The sequence below is a fragment of the Ambystoma mexicanum genome, chromosome 1p (assembly GCF_040938575.1).
Source record: "Ambystoma mexicanum isolate Mex_15411 chromosome 1p, UKY_AmexF1_1, whole genome shotgun sequence".
NCBI lineage: Eukaryota > Metazoa > Chordata > Amphibia > Caudata > Ambystomatidae > Ambystoma > Ambystoma mexicanum.
In genome coordinates, this window is record NC_090921.1 from 757,175,737 (window position 1) to 757,203,001 (window position 27,265).

Below are 27,265 nucleotides of genomic sequence, written 5' to 3' on the forward strand. Positions count from 1 at the left end.
ACAGACGTGCGTGTGGAACTAGGTAGATACAGGAGGTCATCATCCCTAACAGTCGCATGGCTTTGCGTACGGTCACTTCATGACTGCCTCCATAGTGAGGGATGTGGAACAGCATGTTTTGTGCCCTCTCATTGGAGAGAAAGACTAGGCCATCTTTGGTTCGAATTAGAGCCCCCAGAAACTGCTTGACCTGGGCTGGGGACTAGGCTGGACTTCTAGTTGATTGAGAACCACAGATTGAAGAGAAGATCTACCGTCTTCTGGGTATTAGTTAGGAATGTTCCGTACAAATCCCCTGTTATCAGCCAGTCATCAAGGTAAGGGTAGACTGGGATGGACTGCCTGCGCAGGTGAGCAGCTACAACTGCCAGTACCTTCGTGAACACCCTTGGAGCGGAGGAAGAACCTTGAACTGAGTGTGTGTCCTCTATCATGAACCTTGGGTACTTTGTGTGCTGGCAACACTGAAATATGAAAGTATGCATCTTTTATACCCAATGTGGCCATGTAATCACCCTGCACCAGCGGTGGGATTACTTCCTCCAATGTTGTCATTCGAAAATGTTGCGGTTTGACATATTTGTTCGGTGGGCGCAGGTCTAACACCGGGCGCATGGTGAGATTCTTTTTGGGTACAAGGCAGTACACGGAAAGAATACCCTTGTTTACCTGGTGAATGGGGACCACTTCTATGGCGCCCTTTTCCAGAAAGATCTGCACCTCTTCCAGAAGGATTTGCAGGTGTGCTGGTGATAGGCGTCTGCTCTTTGGTGGCCGATATTGGGGTGGCCGGTGGAACTCGATGTAATAACCGTGGGTGATGGTCTTGAGCACCCACTGGTCTGATGTGATCCCCTCCCATGCTTTTTTTTTTTTAATAACTCATTTTATTGGATTGATAACATACAACCACTGGGCCTTCCAGGGCCAGCATTTAAACAACAATAATAATAATAATAATAATAGAAATAAAAATCACGTTGGATGGGAAAAGCACTCATATGGAACACATACTATATGCTTTTATGTAACATTCAATACATAGCGTAATAGTGTTTGGTACAATAGTAGGTTTACCGCAGCTTTGTCCACAACCCTTAGTCTATGATGTTATGATATTAAATGTTCAGTAGTTCACAATGTGTCTTCCCAGCGTTGCCATACCATATCTGCTTTTTCAGGGCAACCTCTGGCTCTGTACACCATCCTTTCTATTGCGATGCAGATTTCTACATCCGGTTCCGCTGCCCCCCATAGGCGTGCTATGTTTCTTTTGATTGTCGCTGGTGTGGTCATGAGGCAGAGCTTTTCTTATTTTGACAGATCCATCTCACTGTCCACTCCCAGCAACACCAGTTTGGGATCTCTGGGGATCGTCTGGTTCAGGACTCTTGATAACACATTGCAGCATTGCTGCCAGTAATGACTGATTACTGGGCATTCCCACAGTATATGAAAGAAGGTTCCTTCCTCCTCCCGGCAGTGCAGACAGTTGGGTTCAGCTATTTTACCCCATTGGTACTGGGCTACCCTCGGGTAATAGATCCTGTGCAATATCTTCAGTTGTACTAAGCGTAGTCTGGCTGATATGGTGACTTCACAGGGGTACATCAGGATTTGGACCCAGTCTTCCGACAATTTCTCCCAGTTCAGTTTCCCATTTCGATTTCAATCATTCCAGTTCCGGTGTGGCGAAGGAGGTGATAACACTGTACATAACAGTGGTGACTTTAGCTGGAACATGGTCCACCACTATGTTCTGTTCCAGTGGAGTAGAGTCTGCCATGTCAGAGAGAGCAGGGAGGTGCTGTTGCAGGGAGTGTCAGAGTTGTGTATAGTGATATCTCTCTGCCTCCGGATGGTCAAAGGTCGAAATTAGTTCATCAAAAGGTCTAATGGGATCCATCTGCTATAATGTCCTTCACTTTTTCTATACCATGTCTCATCCACACCGCCCATTTCGGCAGTTTGATCACCTCGGGGAGGTTCCTGTTTCAGAGCGGTTGTAGTGGAGTGATTTTGTCTCCCCAGCCTATAAAGGTGTGTGACTCTGCCCAGATACCTGGTGTGTGCGAGGTCACGTCACGAGGAGATGCTCTAGGTGTCGCAGCATATAATTCCATGGGGGGTGACGCTCTCACATGTGGTAGTGTTGAATCGGTGTGTAGAGCGTCGTTTATCACCGCCATCTGACTGGCCCAGTAGTATGTCTGTAGCCTCGGTAGACCGATACCTCCTTCCCTATTGACCTTTGTAGTGTTCAAGACGCTATTCTCGGGTGTCTGCCACCCCCCATAGGAGTTGCCCAAGTACACAATCTATCTCCTGGAACGTCTTGGTTGGTATGTGCAGTGGAGCATTCTGTAGCACGTACAAGTAGCGGGGAAGTGTTAACATTTTGAACAGTGCAGCTCGCCCCAAGAGGGTCAGGGGTAGAGACTTCCAATGTTGCACATCTCTTGTGAATCTTTCCGTAATAGGTTGCAGGTTATCGGATGTATAGTCGTTGAGATTCCTGATCCCCTCCCATGCTTGAATGAATGACAACCATCCGACCGGGGAGGCATGTGAGGGGACCTGGATTGGCGAGTCATTTTGATGTGGAAGCCGGGGAGCCTGTTGGGGTGGAGTTTCTGCCTCTACCCTTACCTCAGCGCTGTCCTCTTTGCTGATACTGGCTGTTGCCAGAGGAACCTGGACCATGGTGTGTCTTCAGTGTCATATTGCCCATGGGGAGATCGGGAGAAGGACTGGCTTCGAAAGGAACAATGAGAGTTTGAACTTCCTCGCTGTTGGAAAGTTTTGTCTGTAATCTGGTTGAGCGATTTCAGCATCTCATGTTCTTTTTTTAGCAGTCTCCAAGGAGTCATCGACAGTCTTACCAAATAAGTGTGACTCTTCCATGGGTTTATTTATTAGGAGGCCCGAGTCTCCGGCTTGAAGCCTGAATTCTTTAGCCAGGCGTGTCTCTTGAGGAGAGTGCCTTGTGCCGGAGTGCGTCCTGCAGTTTCAGCAGCGTCTAGTGTGTTTAAGATTGTACGTCGCTGTAACTAGCGAGAAGGGTCGTATTTTTCACGATCCAAGTGTAATAGGCTGCAGATGTGGTAATATGTTTGCCAAGGGCATAGAGTTTTTGCAGTACTCTGCCATGGACAGCGGCACCCCTGCCTTTTTTCTGGTGGTTGTAGCAACCAGAGAATCCAGTGTGGCATGACCTTGAATATACATAGGCTTAGATGAAGAGGGGCGAAACAGTTTCTCAACCCAAGGGTTGATGGCCCTTGTGAGGGAAGGAGACAATAAGGAAGGAGCCAGGTGTTTCTTTATGGAGTTCCGCAGAGAAATAGCCTGACTGGTGGGAGGTTTTTCTTTGAGAATGTCCTCAACGAAGTCAGAGTCCTGGACAGCCTCCTGTGTGGCGATCTGAAAGTGATCTGCAGCTTTCTTTCGGATGGCATGAAAAATACCATCTGGTCATCTATTGGCGATGACTGCCTCTGTTGAGGTGAAGAGGGCGGATTCAGACAAATAACGTCTGGGTCTGGGGTAGGAGTGGGTGAGAGCCAAGGCCCTTGATCTGCTGGTTGATCTTGTACCCAGTCTGGGCACTGGTCTTCTGTGTCCGGTCTAAAAGGATTGTCCTCATGATCAAAAGTAATGTTGTCATAGGTTTCTTCTGGTACAGAATACTTATTTCCTCCTGATGAGTCTGTTACTGAGTTGAAAGCTTCTGCAGCTTTGGTGGAATGGGGCAGGAGTCCTCCTCCCTAGTTCTCCTGGGAGTACTGTTTCTGAGAAGTCTATGACGTGGGACATCTTATCCATATAATTCTCAAACCTCTGCCTAGTCCACAGGGATGAAGCAGAGGGGTCTGGAGGAGGGAAAGGCTGTTCAGAAGGGGGAGATTTACCAGATAAAGCCATAGAGAGGGGCTGGGGACCTTCAGAGTACTCCTTTCGATGATGGGGTGCTTCTGGGCTGTTCCGCTGTCAAAATAGCAGCTGCGAGACTCTGTGCGACTGAATGTTGGTTCTCGACGTACCTGTAGGTGTTGTCGCAGTTGCAGACTCTGCCGAGGCCTTAGGTGCTGCCGCGCCCTTGGACAGCGTGTCGGCACTCAGGTGCTTTTTTTATGGGAATGCCCTTTTGAGTCTAGTGGCCAGTTGAATGCCCGAGAAGACGGTTGCACGGAGAGTGCCGGACCGCAACATTCGGCAGACTCAGTCGACATTTTTGGCAGACCTGTTGGTGTTTGGCGCTTCGTCGTATCCGTTGAGGAGGCCTTAAGGGTTTCGTGTTTTTCCCTGCGTGGTGCGTGGGTGCCCTTTTAGCCGGGTGTTAACTCCCCATAACAGTATTGGTGGCCTGTCTGCCGGGGCTAGGGACAGGTTTCTGGGAACTAGAGGGTTCTGCCGAAAGGTCTATGGCATTCAAGTCTGAGACATGGCTGCCGCTGGAATCCTCGTCACTCGAAGCGACAGAGCCAACGGGGGGGGGGGGACACAACTTTCGGCCTGCATCGCATAGGCTGCCCACCACTTTGTCCGCCTATCCTTTAATGGCTTGGGAGGAAAGAGTTTGCAGGACTTACAGGAACGCTCTTCGTGATCATGAGGCATTTGCGATGGGTGTCGTTCCAGGGGAATGGTCCGTTGCATGACTGACAAAATTGAAATGCCGTCTGCTCCATAGCAGAGGTATAAGGCAGCCAGACCAAAGAGTGAAAGCATAGGGAAAAGGAAATACATTCTTAAAAACAAAACCTCGGGCCCCACTCTTCCTACTGCAAGGGCCTGGCCAGAGGGCCAAGGCCACACGGTCGACGGGTGTCGATCAATGCACCAGTCGCATAGCATTGGTGGATGTCTTCGGAGTAGGAGTCCACGAAGTAGTAGTCGAAAAGAAGTAACAATACTAGACGACCATCGGTCGTGGGACAAAAATTATTAATGAGCAATATCAACTCTTTCAAGCTCCGCATAAGGCGACCAACTAGTTGGGCGGAAAAAAACAATCTGAGGGACCTCGACACGCGAGGGCTTTTGGGTACACTACACGTCACGTTAGGGATAGTGTTACAGTCACGCCCATGTCAACGTCCCCTTTCGATCTTCGAAAGAAAGATGCAATATTCTGCGATTACCACGGGATGTCGGACTAGATGCACATCATGTGATTCTAAGCAGATTAACAAGCATCATAAACTAATATACCACAAGCAAAAGCCTTACAAATAATGCAGAGGAGTCTTGAATCCAGACCAGGTCCACATGCCGTTCCCATTCTATTTATATTAGATGTGGTGACAATAGCACTCCAAGGGAACTGTTTGTGTTTAAAACCTATTTTTTTATAAGCAAATTAAAGGAGCCTCAATGGGGGCAGCCTTTTATCCAAGTTTAGCAATTCTATGTGTAGACAACTTTAAATCAGAATATCTGTGGAATGATCAGAAGACGTTGCTACCCTCGATTAAGTTGTACTGACAGTACATTGATATTTTAATTATCTAGGGCAATTAACTTTTGCATTTGCTTCATTGTGGGTCATGGTTAAACTCATTAGATGGTAACCTTAATTTTATTGCTACATATAACCATAAATAAATTCATTTTCTAGATCTCTTTATTAAAAAGAGTCACAGACAATTGATGGTTAAATGTTTTCGTAAACCAACTGAAACACACTATTCTGCACTATGACAGTCAGTATCTGGTCACCCTATGCAAAAACATTCCTTTCAATACATTTTTATGAGCTAGAAGGAATTGTACTACACTGGCTTATTTCTACATTCAGGCAGATATCATTATGCAAAGACCATCACTGGCTCAAATGATCACTCAACCAGGCATGTTTTCAATCAAAACAAAATCACTTACCATGTGCTATCACTTACTGTCCTTATTGCAATTAAGTGAGGAATATGTTCTTTATTAAACTGGCATATTCTTCGAAAATATGATCCTGATTTCCTGAAACGCCTTTAAAAAAAGGCATACAACAATCCTTGGTACACTTGTTACAGCAAGAACAGAAATGTTTCAGGCCCATGTAGATATATAGGTTTGGAGCATTTGAAAGGAAGTATCTTGGGTGATAATTGTTCTGTATGTCCTTTTATAAAGCGTATTATGGGGAACAAAGTTGCTACCAAAGTGGGGCAGGTGAATGACCAAACTAATTGTAACTTCAAAAATGAAATGCATGTAGTAAGATGCCTGTGTAATAAATATTACACTGGCAAAGCACATCAAAAGGTAGATTCTAGAAAACAGAACATCGGTCCAGAATTTAAAATTCTGGTCTCTCGGCTCCCTTGGTAGCCCACTTTCAGGAGCACTGACCTATCCAAGATGACATCAAATGGTGGGTGGTAGAAAAAGTTATATCTGATGTGTGAGGTGGTTCCATAGATTAAAGACTTGTGCATAGTAAACAATTTTGGATATATAACATGACATTGCATAAAGAGGCTCTTAAGAGGTGTGGCCAGCTGTGCCAGAAATGGCTGCCATCTTACTTCGCTGCGGCAGCCCCAGGAGGACAGTTCTCCAGCACCCGTCCTTTGAGCTGGAGCACATTTGGGGGGCTAAACTGGGGGAGACACCCACCAGGGACTGCAGCCTACAGAGATGCACCAACACAGTGCAGAATTCACTGCCAAAGCAGAGGATCCTTACCAGGGCCTGGAGGCTACATGGGCCTGCCAGGCGGCATGCGGCACAGAGCCGGGAGCGCGACTGTTGGAGGAGTTGTTGGGGTCACAGCCATCGCTGATTTGGCATGACTGTCCAAGGTGCCGAGCAGGGAGCACTCAGGGCTTCACTGGGGGTCACAGATTGCTTGATCCTCCGGTCTACGCCAACCCAAACAACGGCTGCTTAGGCTACACTGGGCCAGTGCTTCACCCCGGGTAAGGCCGGAACAGGGAATCGCTACAGAGCATGAGGCCCAGCAGAGCAGGAGGGAGAGGAATCCTGGATGCAACAAGTCTGGAGGGGCTGGGCTCCCGGCCCACCAACCCGGCTGATGTGCAACGCAAAATCATAACGCGGTTTCCCCTAGAGCACCCCATAATGAATGTGCAGCCACCACCACAATTTCAATTGAGATAGGACATTGATTTCAGGGCCCACTATCTCTCTGGCGCCTGACCTTCAAAAACATATAGTAAGTGGGCTCGACCACACACATTACAGGGCGAAATCTGAGACATGACTTCACAGGCTGACATCCACAAGAAGATCAATAAGGAAATCCAAGAACCTGAATTCCTTCTGGTCTCCCAATTCGCCACCAGACTAGTGAAATGGTTAAGGGGGAAAGCTGGTCACCAAGACACAAACTGCTGATACTAATGGCACAGCAAGCGCCTATGCTCACAAAATAGGACCTACATGATTGCCAACTCTCACTAAAGGAGGAATTAACTGCACTCTGTCAAGCTGGAAATAAAAACCGCAATGGAGGACATACAGCCGTCACTAACAGACCTCTCAAGAGATATGACGCAAATCAATTCAAGAATGCAGATACTGAAGCATCCGGACAGTCACTGCAGGAAGAGATCATCCATTTCCAGGGTGAACTTGCAATCTCCAAGCAGAATGTGTCTCTAATTATATCCATGATCCTGGAGTTGGAAAACAGATATCGGACAGAAGGTCTGAGGATAGGAGGTGCTGCAGAGGGTTCCAAAGGCTCAGACCTTCAAGGCGGGGCTCTACATATGTTTGGTGAAACTTTCCCAAAAACAGCAAAGGACGGCATTGTGCTCGACAGGAGCCACCGAGTGGGCCCCCCTATTTAGAGGTCCCAAAGTACAAGATAGAATCCTGAAAGGTTATGCCTACACCACTAAAGAGGAGATACTGTGAGCCTCTCCTATCAGGGCCAGTCCTTACTCATCTTCAAAGGCATTGCAGCCCTCATCCTTCAGAAGAATCAGTCCTATCCTATTAAAGATAAACTACAGCAAGGGCACATTAAGTACAAATGAACTTTCCCGTCAACCTTCCATTTATTTGGGACGGGAAGCAGGTCCAATGCACTATACCAAAGGAGGTATGGAAAATTACAAGCTTCCCATTAGCCTCAGGATCTGAAGAGATGGGGGACAAGATGGACGAGGGCACCTTCCTGGAAACACATGCGCAATATCGAGAAAGATCAATGTCCATCCACTACATGAGTGCTGATAAGAGGTTAACCTAGTGGTTCCAGCTCAGAGAGTAGTATTACGATAGGTGACTAATTCACCCAAGGACACTTTCGGGCAGGTCTACAATCTTTATCATGTATGTGTAGTACTGTGGAGGGCGGGGGAAGGGGTATGCGCCCCCCCCACCCCCCTGGGGCAAAAATGGGAACATAATGACCTGACCATAACAGAAGGCTGGAGTCCCCAGTGGATGGTCAGATAGCGATAGAGTCGTACTAATCACAGAGGTATGTCAGTTAGCAATTAGTGACTTTTCTTCACATTAGAAATACGTTTTTCACCCATTACACAAGGTATCAGTTATTTTTTCAAAAGGCGATATCCACATGTGATTGCTGGACTATTCCAACATTTCTGTAGCCTTAGGCAGCTGTCTCTAATGTTCAGCTATCTACCCTGAAGCTAACAATTCAAGATAATTACTTGCAATGTGCAGTGATCGAAGTCCCCAAAGAAACTGAAGTGCGGATGTGTGAGGTATGTTGCATGACTCCAGGAAACCGAACATTTGAGTGAGTACACACATGGGTTGCATTGTCTTCCCTTTTCAATTTTTTGCCTCAACTAAACAGCAGGAAAGGAGGACAAACATGCTGACAGGTCACAATGTCCAATTTTGTTTAGGGGAAGCAAGTTGAACAAAGACAGATTTAGATTTCTGACTGGGGCGTTTAATGGGGCCCGTTGTGTTTACAGACCGAACACAGGCAAATTGTATTTTGGTGTTTGGTTTGAAGGAGATGAACAAGTTACTTCGTACCTTGTAACGTTCTTTCGACGGAATGTTCCTCTGACGTATTTCTCATCTTTGATAATACGTTTCCAGCTTGCTGGCCACGGAAATTTTTTCTTTAGAGGGCGCTGCGCGTCGACGTCTACCGAGGCGATGACCCTCGACGGCCACCGTATCGGCGCCGACGTCACCATGCCCATAAATAGCCACGTGCTGCGTCCGTTGCTCAGTTCCGTTTTGTAGCATAAAAAAAAACCATGCCTTAATTGGTTATTGACCTTGAAGGAGTGTAAGCTGCAACCACAAGGGAAGTATTACTGCAGGGATGGATGGGAGGGGCGATAAGGAATACGTCGGAGGAACATCCCGTCGAAAGAACGTTACAAGGTAAGAAGTAACTTGTTCTTTGAAGGGATTGTGTCCTCCGACGTATTCCTTATCTTTGATAGACTACCATAGCAGTGGCATGTAATTGGAGGTGGGAGTAAGAATGTTATGTATCCCTTTAGGGATGGACCGAATGTAATACGGCCTTGCCAAATCTGGTCTCTTGACTAGTGGAGGAATCCAGGTTGTAAAATTTTGTGAATGTATGTGCGGACGACCATGTGGCAGCCGCACATGTGTCTCGGACTGGTACCCCTCTTTGGAGAGCCGAAGAGGCTGCGATACCCCTGGTTGAATGAGCCCTAAGATTTTGGGGTGGCTCTTTCCCTGCCAGTTTGTAACATTCCAGAATGGCCAAAATAATCCACCTGGAAATGTTTTGTTTTGGGTAGTCCCAACTTGTGAGCTGAGTATCCTACAAACAGTTGGTCTGCTTGCCTGATCCTAGCCATTCTGCTGATGTAAAAGCTGAGAGCTCGCCTAGGGTCCAGCCTGTATAGCCTTTCCTCCTCTTTCCCCGGATGGGGAGGAGGGTAGAACAAAGGTAAGGTAATTTTCTGAGTAATATGAAATTCAGAAACCACCTTTGGGAGGAAATTAGGCTTCACCTGTAGGACAACTTTGTCCTTGTGGAAGATTGTATGGGGGTTTACAGGAGAGAGCTTGTAGCTCGCTCACCCTCCTAGCAGATGTTAGTGCTACCAATAGGACAGTTTTAAGTGTGATAAATCTCAGCGAACAAGAGTGAAGTGGTTCGAATGAAGTGCCCATTAGGAAGTTGAAGACTAAATTTAAGTCCCATAAGGGAACCTGGAATGGTTTTGGAGGATAAACATTAGTTAATCCCTTGAGAAATTGTACCACTAGAGGAAGTTTGAAATACGATGGTTCCTCCGCAGTGCGCTTGAAGATAGAAAGCGCTGCGAGATAGCCTTTTACAGTGCCAACTTGAAGGCCTGAGTTTGCCAAGTAGAGTAGAAACGATAACACCATTGATGTACCACATGAAAAAGGGTCGATATTCTCTTCCCTACACCAGCTGCAAAATTTGTTCCAACGGCAGCGGTATAAAGACTTTGTTGCTGGCCTTCTGGCCAAGCAATTCCTCCATGACGTCATCAGGGAGATCCCAATCATTGTACCTCACCCTTTCAGAAGCCAAGCGTGAAGGTTGAGGGTTCTGGTGTCTGGATGGAGAACCTGACATCCCTTCTGCGAGAGAAGATTCTCTTTGAGTGGAAGACGGATTGGAGGGCAGATGGACATATCTAGAAGGTCCGGGTACCACATTCTCCTGGCCCAGTCTGGGGCAATTAGGATCATGGTTTTCCGGAATCTTCTCAACCTCCTGATCATTTGAGGAATGACAGGGACCGGTGGGAACGCGTACAGAAGCGGAAACTCCCAGTCCACTACGAACGCATCTCCTAGAGCTCCTCTCGGGGGAAATTCCCTTGAACAGAACAGATCGCACTTCTTGTTGGTGCTTGTGGCAAACAGATCGACCTGAGGGGTTCCCCAAAGGGGGAAGATCTCTTGAAGGACTTCCTGAGCTAGTTTCCACTCGTGGGAGACTGTGCTCTGCCTGCTCAGAGCATCCGCTGTCAAGTTCTTCTCTCCGGCTAGGTGGACTGCCGATAGAGATTCCTTCCCGAATTGCCCAAAACCAGAGCTGCATTGCCTCTCTGCACAGTGGCAGTGATCCTATGCCTCCTCTTTTGTTGAGGTAGTGCATGGCCACAGTGTTGTCCGTCATTATCAGGACATTTCTCCCCTGTACTGATGGCAGGAAAGCTTTCAGCGCTAGTCTGATCGCTCTCAGCTCCAATAGGTTGATGTGTAGTCTGGACTCCGATGGAGAACAGCGACCGCTGATGGTCAAGTCGTTGGCATGGGCTGCCCACCCCGTGAGTGAGGCGTCTGACTACTGTTATCTCCAGCCATGGTTGCCAAAACAGTTCTCCTTTCAAGATGTTCTCTGGATAGGCCCACCATTGAAGGTCACGGGCTACTTTGTCCGGAATCCGGAGGAGATCTGTCATTCTCCCTGAGAATTGTGATCACTGAGTTCTCAGTGCCCACTGAAGAGATCTCATTCTCAGGCGAGCCTCTGGCACAAGGAAGATGCAGGATGCCATGAGGCCTAGCAACCTCAAAAAGTCGAAGGCTGGGAGACGTTGGGCATTTTGAAACTTGTTGACCAACTGCAGAATATCTTGAGCCCTCACCTCTGGTGGCCAGGCTTTTCCCAGGGAAGTGTCCAGGACCGAACCAATGAACTGCAGTCTCTGTGATGGTATCATCTGTGACTTCTTTAAATTGAGGGAGAAGCCCAGTTTGTGAAGGAAGTGGCAGACATAATCTAGCTGGACCTGGGCCTGTTTCGAAGATACAGTCCTGATCAGCCAATCGTCCAGGTAGGGGTAGACGTGGATCCCTTCCCTCCTTAGACGTAGGTGGTCAGCCCAAATGGCAGAACTCGAAATTGATAATGAGAGTCGCCAATTGTGAACCTCAGGTATTTCCTGTGATTGAGATGGATTGGCACATGGAAATAAGCATCCTGAAGGTCCAGAGATACCAGCCAGTCCTGGAGCTGTAGGGCCTGAAGGATCTGAGAGAGAGTTACCATCTTGAACTTGTCCTTCCTGAGGAACTTGTTCAATTCTCGTAAGTCCAGGATGGGTCTCAGTCCTCCGTCCTTCTTTGGTATGAGAAAGTAGGGGGAGTACCAGCCCTTGTTCCTGTCCGCTACAGGTACCGGTTCTATGGCACCTTTCTCTAGCAGGTCTATAATTTCCTGCAAGAGGAGCGGATCTGGAACTTTTAGAGAGCTGTTCCCCAGTGGATGACTCTGAGGGATGTGTAGAAAGGGTAGGCAGTAACCCCGGGCAACTGTCTCCAATGCCCAAGCATCTGACGTTATAGCCTGCCATTCTGTCAGATGGTGAGTTAACCTGCCCCCTACAGGTGTTTTGTTTGGAAAGACCTCAGAGTGGTTTGGGAGAGCTGATGCAGATGCCGAGGGTAAAGAGGCACCTGCTGCTGCTGCGGCCTTAGTACCTTTGACCCGTCCACCTCGGGTGGATCTCCTTTGGCCTCTTTGAGCCGGCTGTCCTCTGCCTTTCCCGAATGCGGAATAATAGCGAAAGGACTTTCCTCTCCCAGAGGTTCCTGAGGGGCGAAAAGGAGTCATCAGCCTTTTTTCCGAATAATGAAGAGCCGTCAAAGGGCATATTCAAAAGTCTGGCCTGTACATCTGGAGCAAAGCCAGACTTTCGCAACCACGCATGCCTGCGGATTGTTGTACTTGCCGCCATAGCCCTGCTGATACTGTCAGCGGAATCGATGCCAGTTTGAAGTGATTCGCAAATGCATCTTTGCCATCTTTAATAATGTTAAGGAAGACTTCCTTTTCCTCTCCTTCGGGTATGCAGTCAGCTGCTGATGAAGGACACTCCCACAGTGTGTGACTGAACCTGGCGAGCGTACAGGTGGCGTTGATGGACTTCAACGCCATACTACAAGCAGAGAAGACTTTCTTCGCCATAGAATCGTACCTCTTGTCATCTCTATCCTGTGGGACAGTAGGGTAAGCGGTCCTACTGCTAGATGAAGTTGCTGCTTGGACCACCAGGCTCTCTGGAGTCGGGTGTTTTGATAAGTATTCAGGGTCAGCAGCCGCAACCCTATACTTGGCTGACAATCTTTTATTGACCGCAGGGATAACTTCAGGAGTTTCCCAATTAGATGTAATTTTCCTTTGTAAGGCTGCACGGAAGGGGACCACAGGGTCCTCCTGTGGACCTTTGTCTAATATGTCTGTCAGGTCATCCTGCTGAAAAACAGGCGAAGGCGCAGACCAACCCATAAATTCAATAATTCTTGCCATAAGGGTTCTATAGGGTGTTTCGGCATGTTCCCCTGCGTCTGGCTTAACAAATTACACTTCTGGAAAAGTGTCCAGCCCACTTGCCTCATGTAGTGACTCCTGTAGGTCCTTCAACCTTCTTTCCTCAGAGGTGAAATTCTCTGAAATAGGCACTGTGGTCCTCTGCAACCCAAATGTTTCCTGGTCAGAATCTTCCCCCTCTTCATAAATTGAAGATAGTCCAGGGTACTCTGATCTCTGAAATGGTGTAAAACCCATCTCTAAGGCAGAAGGAGCCAAACTCGTCATTATTGGGCAAGAAAACGTCGACGCCGATGTGACAGGCTTCGAAGGCGCAGAGAACGGCGTCAAGAAACTGGAAGAGGTCTCGAAGAACTCGAGAGGATCGGGATCCTACTCAAGGATATCCACAACGGTCTTGGCGTCGTGCCGGAGGCCCTTGGAATCACTGTTGGCTGTGGAGAAGGCCTTGGTCTTCTCTTTCATCGGCGTCGATGTCGACGATGGCGTCGAGTCGATCGACCGATGCGTCGAAGAACCCTTCGACAACGGCGTCGATGGCGCCGATCCATCCCTCGAAGGAATCTTCGACAACGGCGAAGATGGTGCCTTCTTACCCGATGGCTCGTGGCGCTCTCGGGTGGAATGTTTCGCCGGGTGCAGCGACTTGCAGCATTTTGATTTTTTGGGTTTTTCACCCGGGGTATCACCCTCAGCTGTCTTCGAGGCGGTCGAGGCCGCTTTCTCGAAGACGCTTAACATTTTCTTTCTGAATTCCTCCCACTCAGCCTTAGAGCTGTGTTTTGTGGGACAGGAGACCCTTTCTGGGGAAACAGAAGACAACGAGGAATGGGATCTTCGACGTCTCTTTTTTGAGTGTCTTGATGTCGACGAATGGTTGTGGAGCTACTTCGAGATCTTGAATGGGAATGTTTGACGGCGAGGAGACGAATGCCTCGACTCAGCCGAAGAAACCTTCGAGGAGGTTTTGACTGACTTACCTCTCTTGAGCTTCCCCTTGCGCTCCTTCAAGGCTTTCGCCGTCATGGACATGCAGTCCTCACACTCCGAACAATGGTGCTCGGCTCCCAAGCACCACAAGCAGATCCTGTGTGGATCCGTTATCGACATTTTTTTACTGCAGTCTCGACATTTCTTGAAGCCGGATCGCAGCGTCGTCGGTTCCGATGAAGATGCCATCGAGAACGAGTTGGTATTTATTCAAGTAGATATAGAGGGTTATCCTGACTGAACTGAGCAACGATGTTCCGAGGCCCCACGAAGCGCGGAAAAACGGAACTGAGCAACGGACGCAGCGCGTGGCTATTTATGGGCATGGTGACGTCGACGTCGATACAGTGGCCGTCGAGGGTCATCGACTCGGCGGACGTCGACGCGCAGCACCCTCTACAGAAAAAATTTCCGAGGCCAGCAAGCTAGAAACGTATTATCAAAGACAAGGAATATGTCGGAGGACACAATCCCTTCGAAACACCTCTTTCACAAGAGGCTATACGATCATTGCGGGAGAATTCAACTTGGCACTTACACCCAAATAGGGACATATACAAGGGCTCTGACTAAGGAGTTACCCAACCCTAGCTCAACCTCAAGCACCTAATCTCTGCAGTACATCTGGCGTATTCCTGGTGGCATGCACATCCAGATGAGAGAGATTGCACTTTCTACTCTCATTCCCACAGAATAGATTCCAGAACCGATTACATCTTGGTGAATACTGAACTTCTGTCTATGGTGTGTAGCTCTACGATGGGCGACAGCTTTCTCAGCCCATGCCACAGTCCAGCCCAGCCCACAACTGATATGCACCATCAGGAATCTAAACCCAGGTTGTGGAAACTTAATGTCAGGCTCCTAAGAAATGTGATTATATCCATAGAGATTGAAGTGGCTGTAGACAACTATTTCAGGTATAATCTACAGGGCTTCACCAATTAATGTTTATATGGGATGCCTTTAAAGCTTATTTGAGAGGTATACTGATAGATAAGGGAGCAAAAATGAACATGATTAGGCGAGAAGAGTTACACTCACTCTTTGATGAGCTTAAAGAGCAGGAGGAGAAATATAGAAGGGCTCTAATAGATCCTTCAGAGAGCGCCTAAATACCAGAAATCAGATCAATATTATCAATGACTCCAGCACAGAATATACCATTCTAAAAATGAAAACTTTCTCCGTGCACGGGAATAACGATTGGGTTGCTCATATTTGGTGTTTGTGATTTAGGTGTGTGTGGGAGTTGCGGATAGCATTTCCTGTTTGTTCATGGAACGAGACTCTAAACCCCTGGCAGCCATCTTGGAATACCAGCTTCCGTCTGGGCTTGCGTGTATATACACTTGGGGCTCCGGTAACAGAGCTGTGGCTCTTGCTGACCTTTCTCAGCAGCAGCTCACCGGTGAGTTTGTGTATGTGGTGTGTTAGTCGCTGTGGATGAAACTTCTATTTATACTCAGGCAGTGAAGCGGGGAGGGGGGTTAGCATCTATGGAATCAATATTACCAGATTCATGGTGCCCAGAGCATGCAGTCAATCTCCTCAAGCCTTCTCATTAAGAGGGCCAGTAGGATTTTTGTTATGCATGTGACAGTCCCCTGCCAAGAGGGCTGTGGGGCAAGTAGGGGGTGACCTGGTAACCTTCCACACGCCATCCCTGTGCCCATCATCCAAAGGTTAAGTGTGGTACAATGCCATATTGGTCACCCCACTAGATGTCTCCAAAATAGGTAGCAGGTCCTCTTCACAGCAGTTCCCAATCCCCGCCTGACATCTTGCCATCGCACTGGACACCTAACTTGAAAAGGCCCATTTTCTGGAAAGTATCAGATGGCATTTTTTCAGTTACCCATGAGAAAATCGGGAGAGAGGGTAAAATAACCAAGCAAACAAATGCAAATAAAAAAGGGAACCAGTGTATGACATGAGCTTGTAACCCAGTGACCCGCTTGAACATAGCCCGAGAAATAAAGATGGCTTTAAAGATGCTAAGTAGTTTGGCAAGATGTAAAGTCAACTGACTGTTAATGAGCAAGTCCCTTTTTTATTTCAGTGTCATATTTAAAAAAAAAAAAAAGGTTTAGTTAGGTATGTTGACTGGAGATAATCCTAAAGTCATGAATCTGGGGAGAATGCCTTGCAGGAGAACTCACATTTAATATATGGTATAGCTTGAGTTTCAAAAGCCAAGTGAGTAGGCAATAGCTGAGATTAACAAAATGCACATTTGGGACTGACGTGAGCGAGCATGGGCCCTCAAAAATGATTCTGCAAATACTGCATTGATGTTAACCCATTTTCTTTTAAAATATTAAATCTGAAAGTATCAAGACGCTTGTACCCACAATGCCACATTACTAAATTGGCTATAGTTTACTCATCAGGCTACAATAGCCAATGTCAAAACAGCTTTTTTCCCCGAGCACTGTTGGGGTCCACACCACTGAATATTAGAACTGACAAACAAAACACTAATCACCATAACGGTCAGGCATGAACAGCATTTCCCGCTTTCATTAAAATTATGGTTATGCACATTTCACAACCAACTTTGCTTAAACACACTCTCTAACCACAATGGTGCTATCCAACTTTGAATGAATGTAAATCGGAGAATAAAACAGCAATGGTGGAAGGAGCGTAGCCAAACAACATGCTTGAAAAGCAGACATTCACTGATGTAACGCCCCCTTCAGAGAGTCTGCGAGCTGCATGCCCTTCACCACAATGTTTCCTGCCAAGCTCTCTCTTACGAACATGCCCTAACCCGTCCCCCAACCTCCCGGTCAGCCCTTCACTTCACTGTGCGGCTTCTTTTGTCCTGTGCTGCCGTAATTATTTTGAGATCCATTTTCAAGTTTGGGTCTGCCTGACTGTAAAGACTGGAGGGGGTATCTGTATTTCTGCCCCCTATTTGGTAGGGTAGAGACACAGCGCACCCCAGCCAAGTTTCTCTATATTGCAGCTATGGACTAGCAAGCAAGGGGTAAGGTCAAAGGAGGTGATGCAGGCTGGTTCTTAAGTATAGTAAGTACCCAAGCCCCCCACAAAGGAATGTCCACACACTATGTTATGTGCTAACTGTTAGGCAGAAATATATGCAGTACCCTTTGGGAACACCACACACAATTAAGACTACAAGTGACAGTACAATTTCACCTTTGGTACAAGCCTGTACTACACAGTTATAGTGGTAGCAGTAGCGGAGCAGCCAGACTTATCTCAAGAGTAAGTGAGGAGTACAAATAGTTCCACAAAGGACAGTAATTACTATGATTCAGGCAAACACTGACTCAAGGTTTTCAAGTAAAAACATATACATTTATTTCACTCTTCAGTTGTATAACATTACACTATTATAAGCAAGTCAAGAATCACAACCTTAATACACCACATCACAAAATGGCACTCCAGCAATCTAAAAGGGAGGGAAAGACAAAAGTTATTAGAAATTAGATCAAACCAACAGGTAAGTACTCGGGGCAGTTCAACAAGAGGAACTTCCGTGAGGAGATCAGATAGAAAAGGCTTAGGGCCAAAGTCAATGGATCAAAAGTCTTTTGCTCAAAATCACAGTTCAGGGTAGTTCGCAGTAAAGTTTGTGGCACTGTTTCCAAACAAGGTTGGTTGATACAAAAGTTAGTTCAAAGAGAAGAGAAGGACAAGCCCTCGAATTGGAGAAAGATTTCAAACACTTTCACCGCGGTTGAATGAAACGCACAACTGGATTTGCACAGTACCTTCAAACGGAGAGGGAGCTGTAGCTGTGGCAGATGTTCCTGGTAGTTCCTGCAGGCTCACAGTTCCTGAACCGACTGTTGGACTGATCAGAAGTAGGAAGACTGGAGGGTGCTGCACTACCCAGGGAAGAAACCAGCAGTAGCGCCAAACAACAAATAAAAGGTGCGCTCCTTAAAACCCAAGCAGGGTTCGACCTTCCTGGCTATCCGGCCCACTGTAGCTCTGTACAGCGAATTCGAACAGAGGAGGGGTCTTGGCTTGCAGTTTGGGTGAACTGGTTGGTGCCACCAGCTCAAGGGAAGAAGTTTCCTGGAGGATCTTCTCTGTCGGCGGATTCTGGAGATTCAGACCTGCAGCAGGACTTCACCGGACGGTTCAGTCGTTGTAGAGGTCCTCTTCTGCCAGTTCCTCGTTGGTTCTTTCGTTCCAGTGGCGACTCTGCCTTTCCAGTCCCAGAGACCTGCTTTTTATGCAGTTTTCCCCCATTCATACATCCTGGCTATCAATCACACAGCAGGGTGGCTGTCCTGGCAAGGACAGTACCCTTAGCCAATCAAACAGGAGTGCGACTTGGGTTACCAAGGGAACCCATGGCAGGGGTCCGAAGGTCCCTCCCTCACATTCTGCCTACCTAGACTTTCAGGCGCCTTAAGGAGGGCTTCTGTGCAGAAGCCCGCGAAAAGACAGCGAACAAAGGAATCATCCCTGGTTTGGCAAGCAGTGAAAAACACAAGAAAGACTTTAACAAAAAGAAATGGCGAATAAACCCAGCCGGAGCCAAAATAAAATGTATTTGGTCAAGCAGGTTTATGTTCGAGGCTAATATAATAGCCTAAAACATTACCACATTTGTATAAGATAATCGCGGTAGAAAAGTTAGGGTAGATACCACTGCCACCAGCCAAGTCTTGATGTAAAGGGAGCAAAACAATGCTCCAAGAGGCACAGACAAAACGGGATAAGAGTTGACTCTTGCCAGTATTCCATGTAAGATGGGGTGTACTGGGTCTGTGCTTTAAAGTGACTAAAGTAAAGTTAATGGCAACTTTATAACTTTTCTGAGGGACAGTAGTCAGCCCCAGAAAATGGAGTCAGTGGAAAGTCTCAAAGACAACTCTATCACTGCACTGAAGGTGCAGTGTAACACACATGAAAATATGAGGCCATGGAGTAGGTGAGGCTCCAGTGCTCAAGATCACACAAAAAGTGAAAACGCACACAGCAAAACACATGTAAGAGTGGGAATAAATGCTCACACTCTTACCAGGTGGAAAAAAATAAATCCTAGAAATCCAGCAAAGCTGCTGAGGGACTCATTAGGTAAGGGAAATCAGCCATGTATGAGAATTCTCCCTAACACTAACACAGTTCTTGATATAAAATTAAGGTTCAGATATATATACACAATTCAATAACACGTTGTACTCTGGTAATACTATAATGACAAATCTGTACAATGCTGTACCACATCTAGACTTAAGATACCTTTAAAATGCATCAACTGCTGGCAGTTCGAGCATACAAATCATTCAGTAAGGTGTATCAGCATAGACAATAATGAAGGAAGGCAGATTAAGGTTAGCAATGACCGAGTGCTTTCTTTGGAGATCGATGCACGATTCTGAATGAGGATCTCCCCCCCCACCTGGGCAAACTGTAATAAAATAAACAAGCCCAGTCCACACATGCTCAATAAGCCTTGCTTCTTGGTTAAAAAGTTCAACCACCCAAATGTACCTGAAGTAGAAGCGTTTCTGCGACAGTATTCGAGGATGGACCCCCTTTGAAGAAGGAGCCACTTGGTGTCGAGATCCTCGAGGAAAAGTAGAACACTTGTAATGATAAAGCAGCTTTGACCTTCGCTGTGCTCTTCGACGATCAATCTTTTCCTCGATCGTGGAAGTCCTGAGAAAATGAGGCATGCGGTAGGCCTTAATGCAAAAATGTTCGGTGCCGCAAATACGAGTCTGTGGACTTGAAAAACCTTTGGCGGTGATGGAGGAAGGCCCGGCCGCGGGCATCAGGAGTAGCGTTTGGCAGTCCTCTGACCAGTCGATGCTGCAGTGGTAGCATGCACCTAGGGATCGCTTTGGCGATCGGGACTCGACCACGGGCTGGACATCAGATCTTCACTCCATCAGTGTCCTTGGGACATATTTGTATGCTTCTAGTGGCCGCAAACCCACCGGCAGACTTTCCTCAGTTGCAGGTGACCTCTACTTTCACCAGCGGGACAAAGGGGTCGACAGTGATGGCAAGGGAGCCCTCTTTCAAATGTTCTTGGGCAAGGTGGAGCTTTCTCGACTCTGGGCATTGAGCAGTACGGAGTCATGGTGTCCCTGCTTATGGCGACACGATTCAACTTGGCTTCCAGTGGTCACAGAAATCTTCCGGCCCCGGTCGACGCAAATGGAGTCTCTTGCATTACATCGAAGGAAATGCAGCAGCAATCTTCTCCTCCAGCTGGGCTTCAAGGATCAGCTTCAAGTTTCAACTTCAGCTTCTAAACAAATTGGCAAGTGAGAGGTGCCCGGATATACACATCTGTCCCTCATTCACGCTTGCTGAGCCAGGCTCAGTCAGCCAATCACGCAGAAGGGCATTCATGCAGGCAGGCAGCCAATTAGGCTCACAGGCATCCAGGCCATTCACTCCATTTAGACACCCATAACAAGAAATGTAGATTGGGGCAAGCATCCAGCCTTTCAGCACACTACACTGTATTCATGTAAGTTTCAGGCAGGGCTGTATCATTCATTGTGTCACACACACACACACACAAACCAGACACCCATAACATGGAATGCATATTGGTCACATGCATTCACACAGGTCCCACCCGAAGGGTGTACCCACAACATACAGTCACTGGGAAGGCTCCAGCCAGTCTGGCCTGGACTTCCCCACAAGGCCTTATATAGTTCTTCCACCCAACAGCCAGTCAGTCAGTGGAAGTAACAGAGTCAGGGCTTCCCAGGACTTTGGGAAAAAAGATAACAGGCAAAAGAAACCAAGAGGTCCCATGGGCCATCTTGCCTTCTATCAGGAATCCAACGATTCCTATGGCAGGGCATGGGTATCTCAAAAATGGAGGATACTCCGAGCCCCTGTCACATCAGCATGAAGCTGCCACCAGACCATACCCTGCTCTGTGGGCAACACACTGGTGCCCAAAAACATACAAAAAGGGTACAGGGTTGTACGCCCACCCATGGGTGCCATAAGGGTATCCCAAGGGTCTTTGTTCACCACAACCAACAAAAAGGAAGAGCAGCACTGCCAGGGTTCCAAACTGGAGTCCTGTGCAGAAAGTAACACAGAACACACATAAGGGAGTACAGGACAAGGAAGCACTGCCCCTCCAACGCATTTCCAGCATCACACTGACCACCACATTAATAGCACCTCAATCTTTACAGTAAGCAGTCCAAAAGTAATCCTGACTGATGAATAGGACTTTATTTCTCCATCTTTCAGACTTCTGGACATAGCCAGAAGCTAGAAAAAAGAAGAAACTGTGGCCCAACATTTCGTTCCACGTAGAAAACAAAAACAGGAAATGAGGGCTTGCGCGAATCATTCAGGGAGCCAATAAAAATTATTTTATTTTGCTCTGGTAAAATGACTGTTACTGTAAGTGGTAAAAAAGACAAATTACCTGAGAGCATACAACTTCTCGAGTGGAGCTTCTCCATTATCACCAAAATCCACAAAGTAAAGATCCAAATTGCCATTCTCTAAGAATCCAAGAACTCTTGCTCTGTACCAGCACTGATCTTCTTTGTAAAGTGAAGCCACAATGTCTCCTGCATGGACATTAGGTAGACCGATCTAACAAAGAAATAATAAGTGCGACAAAGAGTAATAAATTATAAATGCCTTAATGCCAAACAATTGCAGCGGCATGGAAATAAGATACACTGCATGGACAGGCAACTGAAGGAACGGGAATGTATAGAAGGCTATTTTAGTACTTCGGGTCCCGAGACACTCCTGCTGCAAACTTTCGGAAAGCATGCCATACAGATCTGCAAATAAAATCTATGAATCTCTTTTTTAAATGCATTTATTATTAGTGTGCTATAGTTCAAAATTGAACTTTTCACACAACATACATGAACATACAAAATGCGCTTTATCTTGTTGTATATCAATAAATAATACATATACATACATATCACATACATATACATATATATATCACACCCAATTAATTATATAATGAACACCTTAGAAGTACATTCCTGATCTTAACATCCATCACACTATAATGTATATCATCTATATACAAACATATTTCCATGCCACCTATCCTGGGAGCATATTTCCAAGCTTTCCCATCAATCATGTCTTGCATTTCTTTTCAATAACCAACCACAGCCTTCCTAGTTCTAAAATTAGGGATATTTGTGTTCCCGCTAGACAACAACTCCAAAAGTATTCAGGTTCCCCAAGTATAATCTATTAATGGGACCATGTCACAACTAGTCAGAACAGGTTTATTAGCTGAAAGGATACATGGTACTTTCCAGTGTCCACGATTGCACTCTGCTTTCTCTATACAATGTCGCAGAACACTTACAGCCAAGGTCGGAAGCTGGTTCCATCTTAATAACGAGTAAGAATCTCTGTAACTGTGGAGATATGCATTCTATCAGATATTTAAGTGGAGTCCTGAATAAGCACTCTGACTTTTTAGGTGGGTTACATGATCATGGCTTTTACAACTGTTCCACTCCATAACCTTTGAGTAGTCTTGTTTCAATTGATAGTATACAATATCCCAATCCGGTTCCCATCCAATCTCCTGGTGAAAATTCTCATTAAGTATTTTAAAGTTTAATAATGGGTTATATGTATTACCTTTTATCACCTCACCCGGAAAGCAGAATAGTTGACACACTGGAGGCTTCATGGCGTTTATAAACAGGTGACCTCTCTTTTGTGACGTGTACCCATTAAGTGGGGTCAAACCAAAGTTCTAAGCGAATAGCTTCCAGTGGGATACCATGAGAGAGACCCAACAGTTTTCTTCACAAAGTGCCATCAATTTTATTCACCCAGCCGATACGGGACCTCCAAGCCATACAATATGGTTGCCATGAAGCTCTGTTTATAGGCTGTTATACCTTTCAATCTGTAACCTGCAGTCTTCACCGCAATTTCTTTATTTTATTTTAACGTTGACATTAGTGATAAGGCTTTGTTTCATTTCAATTATTATTTTCCAGCAGAAACGGCTTGTCCCAAATAAGTATAGGAGGTGACCTGTTCTATGTTTCCATCAGGCAGGTATAGAGGATGTGGTATCCTTTTCTTCAAACCAAAGCACATATATTTAGTTTTAATTAAGAGAAGTGCAAGTGAACTTAGTGCTTAGACCAAAGAAAACAGTTTGCAATAAAACTTAAGTTCTATGTCTTTATGCTCTAGAATAATGACATTGTACACATACACGCACCATGGCACATGAACCTGTCCTATTCTAGGAGCACAGTTGTCAACCTTATCAAGTCTCTCTGGAAAATGAGACAAGTAAAGGTTGAACAACATGGACGACAACACAGACCCTTGTTTCAATCATTTGAAGTTTGCCATTTATTTCGTGAAGGTGCCCAATCTGTTCATTTTAACCTGTACTCTCATGCCCTCATGTAGTTGGATCAAAAGTGTCAACAAGCCTTAGGGAACGTTCCACCACTTTAATTTAGTCTATAAAAGATTGAGGGTCAGTGGTGTCATAAGCTGCCTTGTATTCAATATATAGTGCAAATAAAAGCAGTTTGTTCAAAGTGTAGGTGTCATCAGATCGAGCAGGGTTGTCCAACTGCAGGCCCTGAGGGCTGGAATCTTGATGGGTTTTCAGGATATCCCTTATTAATATTTAAAATCATTGTGTACACATTTAGCTCATGAATATTAATGAGGGGTATCCTGAAAACCTACATGTTTCGGCCCTGGAGTTGGACAACCCTGAATTAGAGCAAAGTTAAAATATTGTGGGTCGTAACCGACCCAGCTCGAAAGCCAGTGCGAAATCTGCTGAATACGTTTTCTTCATCTACGATGCAGTACTTTTAATAGAAAAGATGCAAAAATCAATCAAGATCAGTCTAACAAGGATAGCAGTCTATAATTTAGCAGTCTATAATTTGTCGGATCTAAGTGAGAAGCCTTTTTATAGACCTGGGCCAATAAAGCTTTCCTCCAAGTGTCTGGAACTTTACCTACCAAAATTATTCTATTAAGCAAATCAAAGAGGATGTCCGCGGATACTTTTCTACGCAAAACAACATTCGCGAGCCCTTCCAGGCCTGGTGCTCTAGATTTTTTAAACTACTAAATAGCTACAACAATGCTCTCTTCATCAATTAATATTTTAGTAGGACTACAATGATGATGCAATGCCCACCCATACTATCCTCACTTATCTCATTTTGTGGCCATGTCTTTAATCCACATCCCATGCTAATAGGACTAGCAATTAACTAGGATTTATTTTCCTTAATTCTATTTAATATGCTCTGTAATTTTTTGGTATCCCCATTCTTCCAGGTCATATACATAGCCGTCCATTGAGCAATATTTGCACTTTATATACATCTTTTTATCCAATTATTAGATTTATTCTTACATTTTCTAATGCACACATTGCTGCTATCACGCTCCTATGAGATTTTATCTATAACCCTTATTTGTTTCCAAGTGCCCTCTTAGCATCTCATATAGCTCTGTCAAACTCCTTTGTGTACCTCACCACACGTGGAAGTGTAACGTCTACCAACTAGCATCATAGCACATGTCAATTCCGAGATCAATTGGACTATCTGGGCAGGATCCATTTCCTTCAGGTGGTGTATTTCATAATCTAAACCAGCACCAGTTCTACTTATATTTTTTAGATTGCCTTCCAGCTAGCTAATGCTATGGCACCATTATTGATGCTTATATCACTGTGGGATTATTTCTTTTATTTTTTATTTATTTGTTATGCGCATCCAAAATGGCCCAGAGGCATACGGGCGCAGGTCCAGAAGCTAGTACTACTCACGAGAGATCAGTGGTCCACACCTCATAAAGAGGTGGGTCTTGAGTTGACTTTTAAACTCCTTGATCGTCCTACAGTTTGACATCAGATGGTAAAGCATTCCATTTCATGGGGGCACTTGACCAGAATGCACCTCTTCGCACTAATTCCAAGGAGGTTTTAGGAATTTGTAAGTTCTCCATTCGAGTGAATTATGCGTGCTGCCTGTTTGAATCCATGCCAGACCCATGCTGGAGAACAACAGTTACAGGTAAGTAATTTGTTCCTTCTCCAGCATAGGGTCTGGCATGGATTCACATGCTCATGAATACAAGAATACATAGCAGTACACACATGCACAACCACGGGAGGTGGCAAGGCTCAACATTAAGCATTTCAACAACTCAACATTAAGCATCTCTTACCTCCTCACCAGTCTCGCCTTCAGGTGAACAGGTTGAACAGCACTGCCTGGCCGACTCTGGACTCCTCCCTGGAATCCGCAGTAGAATCTTGTGAAGGTGTGCGTCGACCTCCACGTAGCAGTCCTGCAAATGTCCAGCAGGGGCACACCAGACAGGAACGCCGTGGTAGCAGCAATCGCTCTGGTCGAATGGGCTCTCGGACAGCCGGGCAACGGTCGATTTGCCAACCGGTGACAGTGCATGATGCAGCCAGAGAGCCATCTGGAAATGGAAGCCTTCGAGAGGGCCTTCCCCTGGTTCACAGGTCCAAAATTCACAAACAGCTGTGATGTCTTCCGAAGACTCTTTGTGCGGTCTACGTAGAACTTCAGCGCTCTAGCCACATCCAGCGAGTACAAAGTCCTCTGAGCCGGCGACGGAAAGAAAACGGGTAACACCAAGGGCTCGTTGAGATGGAAGTCCGACTGCACCTTAGGCATGAAAGAGGTGCGCCCTCAGCACTACCCTCGTCTCATGGAATGCCAGATATGGAGGTTTACAGGGGAGGGCCTGGATCTCTCCCACTCTTCCTGCGGAGGTGATGGCCACAAGAAACGCCATTCCACGACAGGAACTTCAACGGTGCCGAATGCAGAGGCTCGAATGGCGGCCCAATGAGCCTGGTCAGCACCACGTTGAGCTCCCACGCCGGGGCCGGAGCCTTCACCGGCAGGAACGAGCGGACCAGTCCTTTCATGAACTCCTTCACCAGGCAATGAGACCACAGAGATGACCGCCCCAGAGTTCTGGTGTAGCGGGAGATAGCCGCCAGATGGATCTTGATAGAGGCATGCGCCAGCCCGCTTTGGTCAGCAATAGCAAGTATGGCAGCACTTGAGGGCCGTAATCCGCAGAGGGTTAATCTGCTGTGCACGGCACCAGACAGAAAACCTCTTCCATTTGTGTCCATAGCAATTGAGAGTCGAGGACGCCCTGGCCTTTGCAAGCACCCCCTTGCAGTCCGCCGGGATATGGTACCCTCCGAACTCTAGTGCTGCAGGAGCCAGGCCTGCAGGTTCAGCGATCCTGGGTCATGGTGGAGGATGGCGCCTACTCCCCTGGCGAGAAGATCCACGTCCGTCAGTTTGACCGGGGGAGGGGAGGACACAGACATGTCCAGAAGGTCCGGGCACCAGATCTGCCTCGGCCACGCCGGTGCAACGAGGATCATCCTGCACCAGGACCGTCTGAGTTGACTGATAAGTCGCAGCAGCAATGGCAACGGAGGGAACGAATACAGGAACAGGCCGTCCCATGGGAATGAGAAGGCATGGCCCATGCTCCCCAGCTGGGGAAACCTGCTAATTCTCCTTCTAGGGCTAATTTCCCTCACCTAGTGAGTCCCCCAGCAGCTTTGCTGGATTTCTGGAGTTTATTTTTTCCACCTGGTAAGAGTGTACATCTTTTTCCACTCTTACATGTGTTTTGGCCTATGTGTTTTCACTCATTATGTGATCTTGGGCACTGAAGCACACCTCTCCAGGTGCCCGTGTTCTTGTACGGGTTACACAGCACCTTTAGTGTAGTAACCCAGGGTTGTCTTATAGACTTCCCTCCGACTCCATTTCGCTGGGGCCGACTACTGTCCCCCAGAGAAAGGTAAAGTTGCCATTTACTTTACATAGTCATTTTTACCACAGACCCAGTACACCCCATCTTACATGGAGTACTGGAAAGGGCTAATCTGTACCTCTTTTCTGTCTGTACCTCCCTGAGCATTGTTTTGCTCTTTTAACATCTAGACTTGGCTGGTGGCAGTGGTATCTACCCTAACTT

General features: G+C 46.6%; 1 protein-coding gene across 6 annotated transcripts in view; it reads right to left on the minus strand.

Annotated features, from left to right (window-relative positions):
* TDRKH (tudor and KH domain containing) overlaps window positions 1–27,265 on the minus strand; it is a 2,163,439-nt gene that overhangs the window by 908,448 nt on the left and 1,227,726 nt on the right. For all 6 annotated transcript variants that reach the window (XM_069650772.1, XM_069650762.1, XM_069650739.1 and 3 more), the window contains one exon: window positions 21,657–21,829. In XM_069650772.1, the coding sequence (XP_069506873.1) occupies window positions 21,657–21,829 (173 nt within the window). The remainder of the gene's footprint in view (window positions 1–21,656; window positions 21,830–27,265) is intronic.